The sequence below is a fragment of the Brachycentrus maculatus genome, unplaced genomic scaffold, assembly GCF_059751285.1.
Source record: "Brachycentrus maculatus isolate JH-2025_06_01 unplaced genomic scaffold, ASM5975128v1 h1tg000370l, whole genome shotgun sequence".
In the NCBI taxonomy this organism is placed as follows: Eukaryota; Metazoa; Arthropoda; class Insecta; order Trichoptera; family Brachycentridae; genus Brachycentrus; species Brachycentrus maculatus.
Window position 1 is genome coordinate 3,211,260 of NW_028281119.1, and position 18,633 is coordinate 3,229,892.

Consider the following 18,633-nt stretch of genomic DNA (forward strand, 5'->3'; position numbering starts at 1 on the left):
CCCAATCAATAGCACCAACAAGAGAAGAGGCGGAAGTTTTAAATCTCTAAATATTTGTCCGCCTCCGCAGTGTAATGGTCAGCACGCTCGGCTACCGTTCTGGAAGTCGTTCGTGTTTGATTCCCAGAGGGGATCAAATAAATATAATCGTAAGTGATTATTTCACACTAATATTTATTCAATATTACCCTGGACTTGTACCTGAAGCCTGACCTTGTGAGGTCTGATCATCTTTATGTGTTAACGATCAAGATAACACTGGGTTCGCATGATGCAGTACCCTATGCACCATTGAGGTGCGGATAAGGATTTGAAGATGAATTGCAATTTGGATTTCCAAATATATGTTACATTATAAACGGTTTGTAATATATTATCTTCTCATTCAACATATTATTGCATTAATAAAAAATAAAAATATGTATCTGATTTAAAAAAAAAATTGTGATATTTGTTCTTACAGTAATTTGTAATTTAAACATTTTTCTTCAAAATATTATTGTTAACCTACCTCCAAAGTGGATGCCAATATTTAGTATTAAATTTTTGAACAATTGATAGGTACTTAACCAGTTTTTTTTTTAATGCTAATAATGTGAAACAGACTATTGAATTATTGTATTAATATAACATAAGGTGGGTGACCCAAATAAGGCCTATGTCCTAATAAGGCCTATTTTTTAAATTTCCCGCTTCACGATTTCAAATGGCCATCAACGTTTGTAGATGTGTGCATGTACATTAACTAACACCCCTAAGCACAGCAAGTGGCCCGTGCCGCGAGCATGTTGGAACCTACAGTCGAAAACAACAATGATGCGGAGCGCACGCTTGTTTTTATAAAATTCTGGCAAATTAATCAGTAAGTATTTTTATTTTTATTTGTACACGGTGTGCTGTGTTTTGTCTATAGGATAATTATACGTGTAGCCATCTCCTCACATAAGTCAAAAAGCTGTAATATCGGTGTATTCCATACAATTGTTGTTTTGTTTACCCATGTGCCATGCCCTAATAAGGCCTACAAAAAAATGTAAAGGCCTTATTACGGCACAGGTACAGGCCTTATTAGGACAATGTTTTATGTCGGTGAGAAAAGTATCACCAAGTGTGACTTGGAATTGAACATAAACCTGAAAGCATTTACAACATCGATGAAAAAAATTGTCGCATATCTTTGCATCATCAGCAGGAAGTCCTGACAGCCAAAGGAAGAAAGAGAGTTCATCAAATAGCGAATGAGCATGCTGAAAGTGTGACTGCGGAAATGCTATAGGATCAGCTATTTCGCCAATGATATTGTTCAAAGGCAAGAGACTAAAGCCAGAATTCCAAGACAGTTTACCTCCAGATTTCAACTGCAAATGTCGAGATGGGCCAGACACAGATTCTGAGAATTTGCCACTGTCCTTGCTCTTAAAAAACAATCTTAATGCTGGAACTCCACAGAAGATAGACAATCAATCAACCACGTGTGAGATTCATGAATTTTTACCAACTCCTATGTTTAAAGTTGTAGCGACTGCTCCACGCAAGAAGTCTCTGAATTACAGGGCTCAAGAGGTTACAAAAGATTTGTTTGGCGACAGTGCTACGAATTCCATAAAACAGATTACTGTACCATCGTCAAGAGTAGAAGATATTTCTGGTACTTCATCCATGATAAAGATTAACATAAAGACACCTAAATCAGCGTCAGTTACTGGCTGTACATCTGCACAACCTGCAGTTGCTGCAACGCGAAAGCGAACTTCAGTAAAGACTGCTTCTTTGACAGCAGATAAGCTTACGGAATCTAAACCAAAACGTCACGATAATAAACCTTCTTGGTACTGTCCAGCTTGTAAAGAAGATCGAGTTGATGATATGCGACAATGTCTTACTTGTGGCGGTTGGTATCATGAGCTGTGTGTTGGACTCACACCCCCTGATCAAATATTTTACTGTTCAGATTGTTTAGAAAAATATGAAAAAGCTGATTAATATAGTACTTTTACATGATAAATAACTCGTTAAATCTGATCTATAATGATAAAAAGTAATTAATGGGATCACTTTAGATTTAATATACGTATTGAAAACGTTTTTTATTCATTAAGAAGTTGAATGTTTACTTATTTTTAATTAGGCTTTATTAAGACACAGGGTTCCCAATAAGGCCAAAGTGACATTTTAGTTATTTGTGTTCACAAAAGTGTGATTTTTGTGTTTAAAGCAATTTGGTTTCAATTATTACAAAGTTAAATAAATAAATATTTATACTTTAAATTACCAGTGGATTGTTATTATAAACCCACTAGTTAGAAAATAAAAAAAATAAGGTAGGCCTTATTTGGGTCACCTACCTTATTATTGTACTGATTTTATAAGAGCCTCTTATTCCTTTTTCGTGAATCTTTCACTTTATACTTGAGAATAGTTTTCTTTGGGTTTTTTTTTTTGGTTACAAAATTGAAGCAATAAAAAAACACCAATAGATGGTACTGCTGCTAATTCCCTTCTACAGCTTTTAAATGTTACATATTCGAAGTTGAGCTTAATTTACGCCTGTATCAACATATAAGTAAGTATTATTTATATTTACATTCGTATTAGTATACCAACAATACTGAAAATAATAGTCATTAAAAATTAAGTGCTTTTTACAAGTAAGTATGTAGGTGCCAATTATAAATATTTAGAGTTGACGTCTTTACTGCAACACCTTATCAATATGTAAATCCAAACACAATAACGTGCTTGGACTATAATAAAAATAGTATGGTAAATTAAATATTTATTAAAGAGTAAATAAGTTGAGTGTAGGTAAATATAACTTATATAACTTTCGAGATTTAATTTAAAACGAATTTGGTATTAGTTATTCGTATTATCAAAAAGTTAATGTTACCGTTATAAACAATAAAACGTATTTTTCTTTTAACAGGAGAGAAGAAGATTTATACTTATCGATACTTGACTAGTGTCTTTATAATTACACGCCTTGGTTACAATTTTTGTGATTACTTTACTATATTAGTAAATGCCGGGCGTGTATTATTAGTGGAGAAAATGTAGTTATAATAAAACATTTATTATTTTTTGATCAAAAACTAAACAACAGGTAGTAAGGAGAAATTTACTAACGAGAAACCTAGTACAACAAACTAAAAAATATTTGACACAAAAAAAGAAAAATCCCACAGATATTGCATATTTGCAAAAAAAAATAATGAAATAATTAATGACTGTCCTTGTAATCTACAAACACAAAAGTAGTTATTCATTAAAAAAATTGAGAAATGGTAAATACTAGTCAATAATACAATTAGTCTACACAAAATAAAATAAATATAAAAGTTGAATAAGTATCCCCATATTTTATACGAGCTTAGGTACTTGCATTACTGCTTCCATTGGCTACAATGTTAAGTTAGAAGTTACATTAAAAAAAATGAAATGTTGTATGTAGGGCTCAAAGTTGAATAAGTTCCTCGTATTATATTTTTGTATTTTTAAATAAGTGAAGTTGTTTATAACTTTTTGATACTATTACATATTTTACTTCAGCACCTAATTGAATAGTTGATTATTGTGTTAGATTTTTAATTTTATAATATTGGCACCATTGCATTTTGACAACCCGACACGTCCACGTAGTTTGTCTAAAATCCGATACATATAATTGTCATAATTTGCAAATATTGCACTATTTTCAATTAATTTCGTGGTAAGTTTATTATTTATTCACCAATTCTGTTTATATACGCATAGCGTCTGTTTATTGATCTGGTTAATGTCAGAAAAAGGCCAAGAGAAGCCGGATCGTTCTGATATCTAACATGACTATCCTTTTTGAGAATTATAAATATGTACACAATTGACATTAGCTATACGAATAGATGGTTATTTTATAATTTTACCTCTACGTTTTATCAACCGCTGTTGATGAAATGTATATACGGTTTTATATAAATGTGTTTGTATCGTAACTTTAACACTGTTTTACTCGTGTCCTGTCAAATGAATTCACTAAAATTGTATCTACGTACATTTTGAAACATGCCGGATGTTTGTAAAATATGTTCCTAATATCCTTATATTGCTTCGAAAACTCAAAGAATAACTTGTCCGTATTTTGTTTAGATAAACAAACCAAACCACTCCCTTCCGAAATAATTTAATTATGTTTTTTTACCTAACTTCCATTAGTTATTGAAAAGCTATGAATATGGTTTTTGTAACATTCGGAGTGCATAAACATGTATTTTTATTTACTTTATTGGTCATTTCGTATTGTTTTCAGCTAAGATGGGTACTGTAGAGCAGCCATGTTACACAATTATAAATGTTCCAACAGATTCGGAACCTTTCAATGAAATGCAACTCAAACTGGATCTTGGTAAGATGATTTGTAATTCAATATGCTCAAATATAATTTGTATTTGCATCTTGAGATGAATATAACGCAGGATTGTTTAAAAAGTATCTTTAATAACATGACTCAGTTATATAGAGCTACAACTGGTTTTAGTAATTAGTAGATATTGGGATTGGAACATTGTTCTTTTTGTATTTTATGTAAATATTTGCATATTAAAGAAAACCAGACTTTTTTTATCCATTATAACTAGATTGTGATAAATCAGTAGCAAATATATATTTTTTATTTTTCATTCTCGGGTTGTCGACATGATTTCAGCCTCCGCACAGATAATTTGTCAAAAGCTACAGTAAATAATTACATATTAAAGAATAATTTATGCTGTTGGAATTTTTTAATTTTTTCTGATATACCAGACAAATAATGCAGATTGTTTTAATTTTTTTACAGAAAAGGGGGACATCAAAGCTAAAATCGAGGCCTTAAAGAAAACCATTAATATGATTTTGGCGGGAGAAAAGTTGCCAAATCTATTGATGATCATTATTCGATTTGTTCTTCCGTTACAAGACCACACAGTCAAGAAGTTGCTTCTCATATTTTGGGAAATAGTCCCGAAAACGACTCCGGATGGAAAGCTTTTGCAAGAAATGATTCTTGTTTGCGATGCTTACAGGAAGGTATGTCTTATTTTAGTCAACCTCTATTGAATTTCAACACTAGAATACTAAACTATTGTAAAAATTACAACGGTAAAATGACGATTCTTACATAAAACAATGTTTGCATCGTTCCTACGCCCCCTGCTTCACAGTACCTTCTTATTGTACCTTGAATTTTTTCATTATAACATGATCTCTTAAACCCCAAAAATGTTACACACTACTTCAATCTTACTTTTAAAATAATAAAAGTTTTTGATCTACTTATAAATTCCCGTTTTATTTCTGTGTCATATTTGTTGCTAATGTTGAGTAACAATTTTATTTATTGTTTCGGCATTAACTTTGTGGTAAGACATGTTACAATAATTAAAGAAAACACTTTGTTTTTTACCACTTGAGTTTTATTAAAGACTACATGTTTCAGAAGTTAAACTTCCATCATTCAGGTCTGTATAATAACTAAAATATAAAATATAAAATTTTTCTATAAATAAGGAGAGGGGAAAGTAAGGGGAAGGGGTTAGTCAAGGAACGCAGTTTGAAAACAAAGGAAAAATTGAAAGCAATGGCGAAGAATTTCGAAACAATATATTATTTAATAAATTATTATTAGAATTCAGGTTTTTTTGTATTTTTAAATTTTCAAGATAATTCATAATTTGGCCTTTATATGGAACAAGGTGTAATAATTTTAATTTATGAGAGTGAAATGAGTAATTAGTATCTATTATATGATTTGCAAATTCCGAAAAATAATTACTAACAAGACCGCTATGATGTTCTTTAATTCTAATCTTCAAATTTCTCGCAGTTTGGCCAATATATTTTCTATCACAATCTCCACACGAAATTTCATAAACACCACTTTTTTGTAATAAATCAATTTTAGATTTTGAGTTATCGAGGATTTTATGTAAATTATTATTTGTATAATATGCAGGTTGTATATGGGAGGGTAAGATTTTTGAAATATTTTTAGTTATTGAACCCGTATATAAAATTTTTCGCCAAGATTTATTTTTAATTGAATCATTATTAGGAGCTGAATATATGTATTTTTTGGTTAAATTCTTTTTAATTTTATTTTTTAACATTTTATCTATTAGCGCGCTATTATACCCGTTGTTTTTTGCTATTATTTTAATTGTGTTTAATTCACGATTATAATTTGAGTTACTGAGGGGGATATTAATATATTATAGGGGGATATTTTATATTTTAGTTATTATACAGACCTGAATGATGGAAGTTTAACTTCTGAAACATGTAGTCTTTAATAAAACTCAAGTGGTAAAAAACAAAGTGTTTTCTTTAATTATTGAGTAACAATGTCACTCGTAAGATAGTTTAGTAATCCAGTGTTAATGGTATTAAATATTTTTGTCTGTTTTTCTAGGATCTCCAACACCCCAATGAGTTCCTCCGTGGTTCCACTCTGAGGTTCCTGTGCAAACTGAAGGAGCCTGAACTATTGGAGCCCCTGATGCCTGCTATCCGTGCTTGTCTTGAACATAGACATTCATATGTCCGTAGAAACGCTATTCTTGCCATCTCCACTATTTACAAGTTTGTACTTTCGATAATAATTATTTATGAAGTGCTTGTATAAAGTTAGAGTTAACCATGTGCCCGCCATTTGCTTTTTCCGTGCACCCCAAAATACTAAATACATATTATACAATAATAAAATAAGATTTTTTCTGAAGTATTTGAGTATAAAATTTTTAGGGATAGCAATATAGTGCTTAGTAACTATTTAAGCTTAGTATTTGCTTATAACAAGTCATATTATTAATATAACATTAAATAATATAATATCATTAGAAGAAAAGAAAAAAGTTATAATAATTAAAAAAGAATTATGTAACGGAAAGAGATAAGTGGAGTCAAAATGAATTATATATATTTTTAAATAGATGTAAAAAATAATGCCCTTTACCTAACTGGCTCTAAAGATATCTCGTATTGCATGAAATTTTACAATTTTAATACCTCTTTGATTTAGAATAATGCACACATTAAGTAAACATGTGATATGTTTCAATAAAATAAATTGATATTAAGTGTAATCATGTAGCAATTAGAAAAAAAACCTGCATGTTATCTCCTTAAATTAAGCGTCAATGTTTTCTTTTAGAAATTTTGAATTCCTGATTCCCGATGCCCCTGAGCTGATTGCAGCATTCCTAGAGACTGAACAGGACATGTCTTGTAAGCGCAATGCTTTCCTGATGCTACTTCATGCTAATCAAGACAGAGCATTGTCTTATCTCGCTTCTTGTCTCGACCAAGTCCACACCTTTGGGGATATTCTTCAACTTGTTATTGTGGAATTGATCTATAAGGTAAATATTTGTCAAAACAAAATAAATTATTTTTTTTATTTTCAGTTGTTATCATGCTATATATTGTAAATTTTTTATTCTTTCCCACACCCGGAGAAGCCTAAACAGAGGCTTCACGGCTGCGCCTTAAAAAAATATGTTAATTTTTATTACTGTTACTATTTGACTAGGAAAGGCTCGGAAGGATTGGACTTAATTCCACTAAATAACATAACAAACATAGCTGTAGCTCGATAGATACCTAACCTATAATTCACTCCATTCAAGAAGGTCATAAATCAAAAAACATGATTTTTCAGGAGAACGTTTTTAAAGTTTGAAAATATAACATAATGTATTGAACATAAATAACAACCCACTTATTGAACTTTTTACTGTGCAACATATCTTTTTAGGTAAAACCTGAAGGTTTTTTCTCCATTTGAAAAATATTTATTTTATTTAAAAAAATAATTAAACAATACCTTTTCTTCGAAATACAAAAACGACATTTTCTGCCCTGTAGCGGGTAAATATTAAGTTAAAAATATGCCTCTTTTGCTGGGATATAGTACATTTTCTGGGCATTCCAAAAACATACACAACTAAAAATTGACGATTTTTGATTTATGACGTTCTTGAAAGGAGTGAGAGATATACATTGTTGCCATATTGTAAAACATTAATGCAACACCCCAAGAACAGGTTTTCTATATTTTAAAAATATAATTTACGTATTGGAAATCATTATTATAATAATAATGTTATATGTACCAGGTGTGCCACACTAACCCGCTTGAACGGTCAAGATTCATCCGCTGCATATACAATCTGGTAAATTCTTCGAGTGCAGCTGTAAGATATGAAGCAGCCGGGACTCTTGTTACTCTGTCATCGGCCCCTACTGCAATCAAGGTATCTTTATTTACTTCTTTTCAAAGACCGATTGATAGTTACGATAACATTTTTACTGATTTTTATTTTATCGCATCACATGTTGAACTTTTCAAATGTGATTTACCAGGCTATAAATGAACCTGCTCAAATATTTTACCACTTATGGAACATTACAATAATTTGCACAAAAAACATCACAAAATTTATGGAATACAATTTATTAAATGAGAATACTCTCTGGTTCATGAAATTCCTGCTTTGGTTTATGAAATTTTTGGAAAAATAGCTCATGAATGGAAACCGCAGTCAATAAAAACTACTGCTGTACTGCAAACTACTTTTTTTTTTCTGACTGTCCTGTAATTGATTATTCATTTTTTATTGAATGTCGTGGTTCAGTTTTTATTAAATTTTAATTTGTTTTTAGGCTGCGGCTTCTTGCTACATCGAGTTGATTGTGAAGGAGAGTGACAATAATGTAAAGCTGATTGTGTTGGACCGACTCCAAGCTCTCCGAGGTGGTGCTGGAGGGGACCCTGGTACCAGTGGGGCATCTCGGGTACTACAGGACCTGGTCATGGACGTACTCCGAGTCCTGGCTAGCCCTGATCTGGAAGTGCGAAGGAAGACACTCGCCCTTGGTAATTTAGCTACTTTTTAGTAATCAATAAAGGAACCCAGAGATGGCGCTGATGCTAGTTTCTGGCCTACAAAAAGCAGTGCTTTTTAAACTGGCACAAACAGGCATATTCATTTTTCAAATGTAGAAAAGTCATCATTTGAATATGTGTGAAGTGAACAAGACAAGTGGCTCATGCTTTTTGTATGTATTATTGTGGCCTATGAGCAGCACTGCGAATCATAGTTAATATTGTTGAAATTGTAGATCCTCGTAAAAAAAAAATGTTGTTGGATGGATAATATTTTACAAATTTTAATATGTACTATTTATGTTTATGCTAGTTAGATAGAGTAACCACTGTTAATTTCCCTGTATAGAACAAAATACTTAATAATACTTAATAATATAAAAATAATAGCAAAAAAATTAAGGTAATTTCAAATTGTATTTTCATATTGCAGCCATGGATCTTGTCTCCTCACGTAATATTGAAGAAATGGTCCTCTTGCTAAAGAAGGAGGTATCAAAAACTCATAATGTTGAACACGAGGATACAGGGAAATACAGACAGTTGCTTGTGAGAACGCTTCACACAGCATGTATCAAGGTAAATTTCTTTATTGTATTACATCAACAATATTTTTAATAGATATTTCTTGATGAAACTCCATTGTAATATATTTAGATGCAAAGTATCAAATGAGAATACTTGATATTACTGTTTCACATTTACTATTACCATATAACTGACCACTTGGTGCTTTTGCCTATGAAGGCATTTTAAGAATAATGAATTTCATTTTCTCATAAAAAGTGATGGTGTGGTAATGTTTCAAATTTTTTTTAAAATTTTTTAACTTTTCTTGTTTACATGACAAGACATTTTTAATCTTATTGCCCATTATTTATTGGTATTATTTTGTTTTCTAGTTCCCAGATGTTGCTGGAACTGTTATTCCTGTGCTGATGGAGTTCCTGTCCGATTCAAATGAATTGGCCGCATCAGATGTCCTCATCTTTGTGAGGGAGGCCATTCACAAGTTTACAAACCTCAAACCACTCATATTGGAGGTTAGTTTATTTATGTTTAATCATTAATTATATATTTCTCAGAAAACCAACAGGCATTTCACATTTTAAAAAATACCATACTAAGTACAGGACAAAGAATTACTCAGTATCGATTATCATATGTTGCTAATACCACAACTAAATTAGAAATAGCACATTGCTCTCTTTATCGCTCTTTACTTTTTACTTTACTTTACTCTCTCTTAGTATATTTGCAAAATGCCATTGCGAGATGGTATTTATAAAGCTCCTCACACTAATAACTCGGTCTGTTTCTAACAATTGTGCACCTGACCTGTTGTAAAGTGTGTTTCTTTTCACTCCCTGAATGTAATTCAAAGGACCATTTTTCAAAATTTACAAATGGCTTTATCCAATGTTTTTTCACTATTTCAAATGATATATCAAATATTATAAAAAATATTTACCTATAAACCCTTAAAACTTAATTTGATGCCGCCAACTCACCGCTTTATGAAACATTCTCAATTTTAAACTACATAATACATTATGCCATAAAATGCACAATGAATTCTTTATCGTGGACAGGTTCAAATATGAACTCAAGTGTTACCCAAATCGGTCTTTGACTTGCTTATTTCAATCCCACCCAGACTAAAATGCATTATTTTAGTTTATTCATTCCCGAGATTGACTAAAACACATCAGTTATAACTAAGGCCTATTTGAGGGTATGCGTGTGTGTGTTTTTTTTTTGCTAGAGACTAAAATCATTATTTCACTATAACATATTTATTTGTCTTAAACATATTTATTTATTTTATTTATTCTGGAATTGTACAGCTTACATATAAAAAAATTATATAATAAACAATAGTTACATTAATAATAATAAACATTACATTACATTAACAAAAATAGTTACGCTAAAAAAAAGGCAATTAAACAATTCCACATTTATGTTATAAAACTATTAAAAAACATTCAGAGATTTAAAAAAAAATGGCACGATATAAAATAATAGATTTAGCAGGGAAGGAGAAGGAAAGGAGAGGAATTAATGAGGGTGGTTAAAGGATTTTTTTTCTAGGTAAGAAGTTTAAAAACTTGAATCTTTTCAGAAACTACTGGACTGGTTCCCCATGATGCGGTCGCTTCGCGTGCTGCGGCCAGCACTTTGGCTGCTGGCTGAATTCTGCGAGGGCCTCGAGGGTGCACAGGCCGTCATGGAGGTCTTCAAGACCTGCATCGGGGACCTGCCCCTGGTTGCTGACGAAGCCAAGCCCAACGCTAAGGAGAGTGTCGTCAAGGTCAACACCCATGTCACCAGGCAGCTGGTGACATCGGATGGGACATATGCAACACAGTCTGCATTTAGTGTTGCTCAGTAAGTTTTGTTAAATTATTTTTATTTTTTATTTTTTTAATAATTTTTTTTTTAAAGAGAAATGTTTGTGTTTTTAATATTGACACAAATATTTCAATTTCATTCTATTTCTGTAAGCCTAAGCAACTCATTATTAAAAATAGGTATCAAATTGTGGTAGAGTGGATTCGAACCGACAAAGTCTGACTTAAGAGTCCGCGAAACTAACAACGGGACCCCAACCCGACACGATTAAATCAAAATCATAAATAAAGAAATGGCCCCACAAATTCTCAGACCTGTGGCTCTGTATAACCACAAGGCGGTTATTTGTAGGCCTTATCCCTGGCAGATGAAAGTATGCTTTGTATCTGGGAGAGGAAAGCACTTTGTATTTTTTTCACCAATTTACGAGAATGAGCTGCAGACAAATGGACTGGTAATAAACGTGGTGAACTGGATATTGTGGTTACTCTTAAATACGCCTCATGACGATGGGTCCAACATCCCCACTAAGAATGCCTCTTCTTGGATTACGTGTATCAATTGCCTTTTTGCTTAATGGAAGTTCATGAGATTTTAAATTGCTCAAATATTTCAGGTCTGAAAGTACTGAAGGGGCATCGGGCTCCTCTAAGCTTCTTCGTTCTGGTATCCTGGGAGGAGACATGTTCCTGGGAGCGTGCTTGTCTTCAGCTCTTGTGAAGTTGGCCTTGCGCTATCAAAACGTTGCCCTCACTAACGAGGCAATGCATATTATGGCTGCCATTTTGAATTATGGCAAATCAGGTGAGCTAGAGTCACAGTGCATAGTTTTTGTTTGGAAACATACTGTATGTATTACTTACTCTATCGGTTTATCTAAATTGTCACCGAAAGTATCGAATTTGATCAATAAACATAGAAATATCTAATAATATGTACTCTGATAGAATATGTATGTATATTGTGCATAGCTTCATTTACACTTTCCCAAACGAATCCCTTGGCAATTAGGAATATATTTGTTTTGTGTTTTTACACACTTAAATAAAAATATATAGTTTTGAATGGATCCATTCTAGAAAAAGTAATATTTGTTCTAAAACATGAAGTTGAAAAGTATAGTGCATCATTTTATTATTTGGGAATAACACTTGTCTTAAAAATTTCAACACAATTATCTATTTTATGTCAACACACTCGTTTTGTTATTGAGGTTAGAATAAGTTTGAATTTTACATTGCCGGAGTAAGGTGTTTAAAATTTAACATCATCCTCTGGACAATCTTATTTCATATGTAATGTGTTGTTATATCTTTAAGGAATTTCTACAAAGCCAATAACAAATGATGACACTGAACATATTCTACTCTGCCTCCGAGTGTTGAGTGAGAGACCACCACTACTAGTACAAATACACACATCCGAATGCAGAATGGCTCTTGCTAATATGCTGCAAGCTAGTCAAAATGCTTTGGAACTAGCTAACAAGGTAATTTTTCACTCAATTTTTTTAATATTTCTCAAACAGGTATTATTTATGCTGTATCATTTTCATTATATAAATATTTAATGGGTTTTTCAAATGTGTAGTAAATTCATTTTCAGAATGTGTCAAAACTTATTATGGAATTCTCTAAAAATTGGAATTTATTTTTTCCAGGAAAAAGAGAAGGCATTGGCTGGAGCAGCCGGAATGGCAGGAGTGGAGCAGACTATCAACTTCTCTTTGCTCGCTGGTTCCAGAGAAGCTGGAGGACATGATTTGTTTGAAGTGTCCCTAAACAAAGCCGTACGTTCACTTATTATTGCTGCACAGCAGTTCCAACCTTTAATTTCAAACATTGACACCGTCTTTTAACCCTTTCCGGTTCCCCAAAATTAAAAAAAAAATCTAGGTAGACATTCCAATTGGAAAAAAAATCTTTTATCCTCTGCTCCACATACTGTTGTAATATATATGAGTGACAAAAATGTAAGCTTGGAATTTAAATAAATAATACTAATGATGACAATATGTTGAATAACATCCGACATGGGACCTAAGAGGAAAAAATCTATGTCGAATGAGATTCGACATTGGACCAGTAAGGGTTAAGTGTACCAACACAACACACTCTTACTATGCGGTGGATTTCTTTTTTAATTTTTTTACTATTTTTTATTTTTTATTTGTATACATTTATTTAAATCACAATTTATACATAATAAGAACTTTTTTTTTTGCTGAGACCCCACAAGCCACCTTGTGTGTCTTGTCGGTGGAGTTTTTTTAATACATTTTTTTATTGTTTTTAATGATTTTAACATAATATAGACACAAAAAAGAGAAAAAAATTAAAAATATAAACATTTTACAATTTTCATAAAATTAACTCTCGATCATTTACCCATTCCTTTATTTTGCCTTTGTTCCATATTTTATTTTGACCTCTAACATCCGTCGGCAACAAATTAAAAATGTTCGGAACGATATATTTCAGTGTTCGACTCCCATATTTATTGTTAATTCTAGGGACTGTCAAACCTTCGTTGTGTGTAAATCGTGTATCATGGTTGTGTACTAAAGGATTTCGATATTTTTGTCTAGTTTGTTGTTCGACGATGATACTCATCCACAATATTCCTTGTACCGGCAGTAATTTTAAATGTCAATTTAATTTTAATTTTGAATCCGTCTTTACCATTTCTAGGGAATCAAAGGATTTTTATTTTCTTCAAGTAGCCTAATGGCCATTTTTCATCTTTCTCCTAAAGGTTGTCGGCCGTCCTGGGCAAGGTGAGGATGAGGACGCTCCATCTCGCCTCGCAAAGGTGACTCAACTTACAGGATTCTCAGATCCTGTCTATTCAGAAGCCATCGTTACAGTGAACCAGTATGATATTGTCCTTGACGTCTTGATTGTCAACCAGACAGGTAAATGCTTTGCATGATCATTTTATTGACAACTCACGTCTGTTCATGTTATACATCTTTTTCTTCTTCTGACCTTTATCCACTCGCATAGTGCGCATTGATACAGTGTTAACTTGAACATTTGTTTTACAAAGGAGATGTAGTCAAAGAGGCAATCAGTCCTGCGCTTCAAATTCTGGTACAGGGTTATTACTAAATATCCACAAGTCATTGAGGAGAATAAACTTATTTATTTTTATATAAATTTTCTATATTATTTTTTCTTCTTCTAACCCTTATCCGCACCCGATGGTGCATAGGGCACTGCATCATATAAACGCAGTGTTATCTAGATCGTTAACACATGAAGGAAAGGTGATCAGCCCTCCGCTTCAGATATCAGTCCAGGGTAATATAAAATAAAAATCACTTATATTTATTTGACCCCCCCTTGGAAATCTAACCCGGGACCTCCAGTACGGTAGCCGAGCGTGCTGACCATTACACTACGGAGGCGGACCCTTATTATTTTTTACCCCCTGTAAATCGATCCAGGGATTAGGTGCACATAGTCAAATGCGCCAACCACTTTGTTTGTAGAAAATTATACATATTGATCTGTCAACTAAATACTTCAACTGATCAAAATTTGATATTTTCAGTATTTACTGCAAGTATATATATTTTTTTCTAGGTGATACTTTACAAAACTGCACTCTTGAAATGGCAACATTAGGGGACCTCAGTCTTGTAGAGAGACCGCCGCCAGTCGTACTTGCCCCACACGACTTCTGCACTATCAAGGCACATGTTAAGGTTGCCTCCACAGAAAACGGAATCATATTTGGAAACATCGGTTTGTATATTTTATTGTTTCATAATTGCAACTCGCTCATGACCTTCATTTTCAAACCCTCATCTGCCCCCCGATGGTGCGTAGGGCACTGCATCATGTAAACGCAGTGTTATCTTGATCGTTAATACATGAAGAATAGGTGATCAGCACTCCGCTTCAGGTACCAGTCCTGAGTAATATTGAATAAATATAAGAGTGAAAAAATCACCTTTATTTATTTGACCCCCCCCGGGAATTGAACCCGGGACCTTCAGCGCGGTAACGAAGCGTGCTGACCATTACACTACGTAGGGAGACTTAGTGACAGACTCATGACCTTGGTGACTGAATATCTATGTTAACACATTGTTTGCAAGAATTGCCTAAAGGCGTCTTTTACAAAGAGTTGGTAGAGAGCGGGAGACGCTTATAAGCATTCTATTTGCTTACTTTTGGTAGAGCACGAAAGACGCCTAAAAATACTGTACGAATCGGAATTGGGTTTGCGGTTATTTGTGATTAGAATACTGAGGGTTGGGCGGCAGACTGTCTGAGTATAATTAGGGTCGGGGTTGATGAAAAAACTCCCCAACGACGTGGTAATATTTATATATATATTTTGAATTTTTGTAGTTTACGATGTCACCGGTGCAGCATCCGACAGAAACGTGGTGGTTCTGAATGACATTCACGTGGACATAATGGATTACATCGAGCCAGCTTCTTGCAGCGACACAGACTTCAGACAGATGTGGGCCAACTTTGAGTGGGAGAACAAAGTGTCAGTCAACACCAACCTCACTGATCTCCACGAATATCTGGAACACCTGCTCAGTTCCACTAACATGAAGTGCCTTACTCCAGATATGGTAAATGTCCGTCATAATTTCATTTTTCCATTTAAATAGACGACATAATCATAAGTGCACCCAAATTTATTTCAGATAACTTTTCTTGCCTGTTGATCCTTGTAATTATTCCTTTGTAATTTGATATTTCAGCTTCCGAATGTTATTAAATTCCGCTTTTGTAAATGTTTTTATTAAATCATGATTTTAATTTGTTTTATATTTCCAATAAGTATTTGAGCGGAACCTAACCTAACTTACCTCTCAAAAAGTATGGGCGAACCTTACCATCCAAACTAAGTGATGATAATGTTGCATTCGTATGTATAATTCAAGGTCTGTTCTTTTTAAAAAAATATGTAACTTGATAAAAGTGATATCTATGAACTTCTTCAGATCTGTAATGTCAAGTTATTTTTTTAATATAACACCTTTAGATATTACGCACCACTGATGGTTTGAAAACTACTAATTCTCGTTACTTAACTATTTTATCATATGAATTGATTGCAATGACTTTTTTTACTAAGAATATTAGTTCATTTTTTACTATGAAATATTGAAAGGTTTTTAAAAAATGCAATGCAAAAACATACTTTTTAAATACAGTTAAATTTTCCACAAGAATTCACTTGCCGACAGGTTAACCCCTCGGTTTTGTGACCCTGAGATGTTTTGGGTTAAACAGCAGATGATACACGGTCACAAATTACTGTTTTTTGTTTTATTCAAATAACTAGAGTTTAAACCATTATTCCGCTACAGATCTCAATAAGAACACTTATTGTCTTTTAATTTTTTATATTGATTTACTAGCTAATAAAAATATACCATAGAACGGAGCTACTTGAACTTTGATGTGTTACTTGAGCCCAGTACAACTTTTTTTATTTAGTTCTGTATTTAGTCTACAATAATGAACGTATCGACATGATTCATTGTTTCCCTGACAGGTGACACTTAATGTCACGATACGTTCATTATTTTAGACCAAATACAGATTTAAATCTCTTTTTTGTACTGGGCTCAAGTAACACATCAAAATTCAATTAGCCCCGTTCTACGGTACACAAAACCTTTGAAAAATTTCCATTTTAAAAAATAAATTAATCAATTTGGTGCTTATCATTATATTGCAGGCTTTGTCCGGCCAATGTGGGTTTATGGCAGCAAACATGTACGCACGCTCCATATTTGGCGAAGATGCCCTCGCTAATCTCAGTATAGAAAAACCATTCAACAAACCAGATGCACCAGTTGTAGGACACATAAGAATCAGAGCTAAGAGCCAGGTTCGTTTATTTTATTCATTTATTGTTTATTTTCTACTTGGAATATATATTTTGTTCACCAATCTTTTACAACATGGTACTGTACCCAGAGATTTCCACCTTTTTGGGCCCATTACCCCTCAGAAATGCTATATTTTTAAAGAGATATTTTAATCAACAAAATATACCATTGTAATTATGCCTCATGTACAACTAGGTTTGCATTCAGGGCTTTAGTGCAAAAACTTTGTCCTTTTCTTCCTGGTCACCTTTTTTCATCAAAATTTGAAACTGCATTGAAACCCCTCAGATGTAAATAAATTTTAAAGCCGGTTCAGAGAAGGATGACATAAATGTCATGTCTGATTATTTTATGTTTTCATATACATATTTTCATTAGTATATTGTAAATTGACTTTTTGACGTATCTACAAAATTTACTTTTTTCAGTAGTAAAAAAAGGTTTTCATAGAATATATTTGCTACTTTAAAAAATATATGTATTTATAGCCTAACCAATTCTCAATTGGTCTTGCATATATGGGATGATTAGGTAACATTCAATGAGTGGTAAGGAACATACCACAATACCAATATGATTTTTGCTCCAAATTCAGAAAGAAAGCAATGCACGCCAATTGATGTTAAGATTTGAATTATTTTACTCTAGGCATATGCTTCTTTTTCTAATAATATGCTGTTGTCCGCAGGGAATGGCTCTAAGCTTGGGTGACAAGATAAACATCTCCCAGAAGGCGAGTAGCCACAAGCTAGTTTGTGCATCTTAAGTATTGTTAATTTAGCTGTGTAGATTTTTATTTTATCTTATTTGATTCTCCATTATTATTGTAAGTACATACAACATAAACAAATAAATATTTTAGCCATTTCTTGTGTCTTGTTAATTTACCTCCATTTATTTTTTATTACTTCCATAGAAAGATTTTATTCTTCACCTTTAATCTAAAATCCGCATATGTACTATGTATACCATTTTATTATGTATCAAAATTATCATTACGGGTAAATACGTATGTCAAATTGCTAATGCTGGTTTGCTGGTTTGCTGGTATTTTATTGGTAATTATCAAAGAGCGAAGAAGTAAGTATTGTGGCATTTAGTTATGGTTCACAAACCTCTTCCACTCCTAGAATTATTCATCTAACTTCCCTTTTATATGTAAGTTGAATCGAAAATGCTGTACTATAATAATTTTTTGTTCAAAACAATCTCACCGTGGAAGCACAAACTAATTTCTGCATCATTGAAGGAAGATTTTATGAAAAAGTTCAAATGAAATCCTAATCTAGGGTCAATTTGACCTACACCAAATTGACTTCTATTCTAGACCATTCCTAACCTCGTGATATATTTTGAGTTTTAACTCAATGATAATGTAGTTCTATGGCTGACACTGTCAACTTGACAAAGTGGACCCAGTTTCATGGTGATGTAAGGTGCAATGTGTGTTTTTTTTATTTCTGTTCAAGCATTATGCGGTATTCTGATTTTTATGTGTGTCCGTGTGAAT

The 18,633-nt window shown here is 32.7% G+C and overlaps 1 protein-coding gene across 2 annotated transcripts; it reads left to right on the forward strand.

Moving 5' to 3' along the window:
- Nucleotides 1-3,606: 3,606 nt before the first annotated feature.
- betaCOP (coatomer subunit beta) lies at nt 3,607-17,991 on the forward strand. 2 transcript variants are annotated; one of them, XM_088270026.1, is made up of 18 exons: nt 3,607-3,709; nt 4,286-4,381; nt 4,814-5,043; nt 6,425-6,594; nt 7,166-7,373; nt 8,130-8,267; nt 8,677-8,890; nt 9,333-9,478; nt 9,802-9,942; nt 11,025-11,290; nt 11,871-12,058; nt 12,574-12,743; nt 12,915-13,043; nt 14,009-14,168; nt 14,842-15,003; nt 15,616-15,857; nt 16,970-17,122; nt 17,812-17,991. In XM_088270026.1, the coding sequence occupies exons 2-18, from the start codon at nt 4,291-4,293 to the stop codon at nt 17,887-17,889; spliced, it is 2,886 nt and encodes a 961-aa protein (XP_088126152.1). In that variant the 5' UTR covers nt 3,607-3,709; nt 4,286-4,290; the 3' UTR covers nt 17,890-17,991. The 2 variants fall into 2 exon arrangements, with proteins under 2 accessions (XP_088126152.1, XP_088126153.1); XM_088270027.1 differs by having other exon boundaries at nt 15,616-15,851.
- Nucleotides 17,992-18,633: the final 642 nt, after the last annotated feature.

Coding starts and splice junctions, on each gene's coding strand:
- betaCOP (XM_088270026.1), top strand. CDS start 4,291: ATGGGTACTGTAGAGCAGCCATGTTACACAATTATAAATGTTCCAACA. Junction 5,044..6,424: donor TTTGCGATGCTTACAGGAAG/GTATGTCTTATT, acceptor CTGTTTTTCTAG/GATCTCCAACACCCCAATGA. Junction 8,891..9,332: donor AAGGAAGACACTCGCCCTTG/GTAATTTAGCTA, acceptor TTCATATTGCAG/CCATGGATCTTGTCTCCTCA.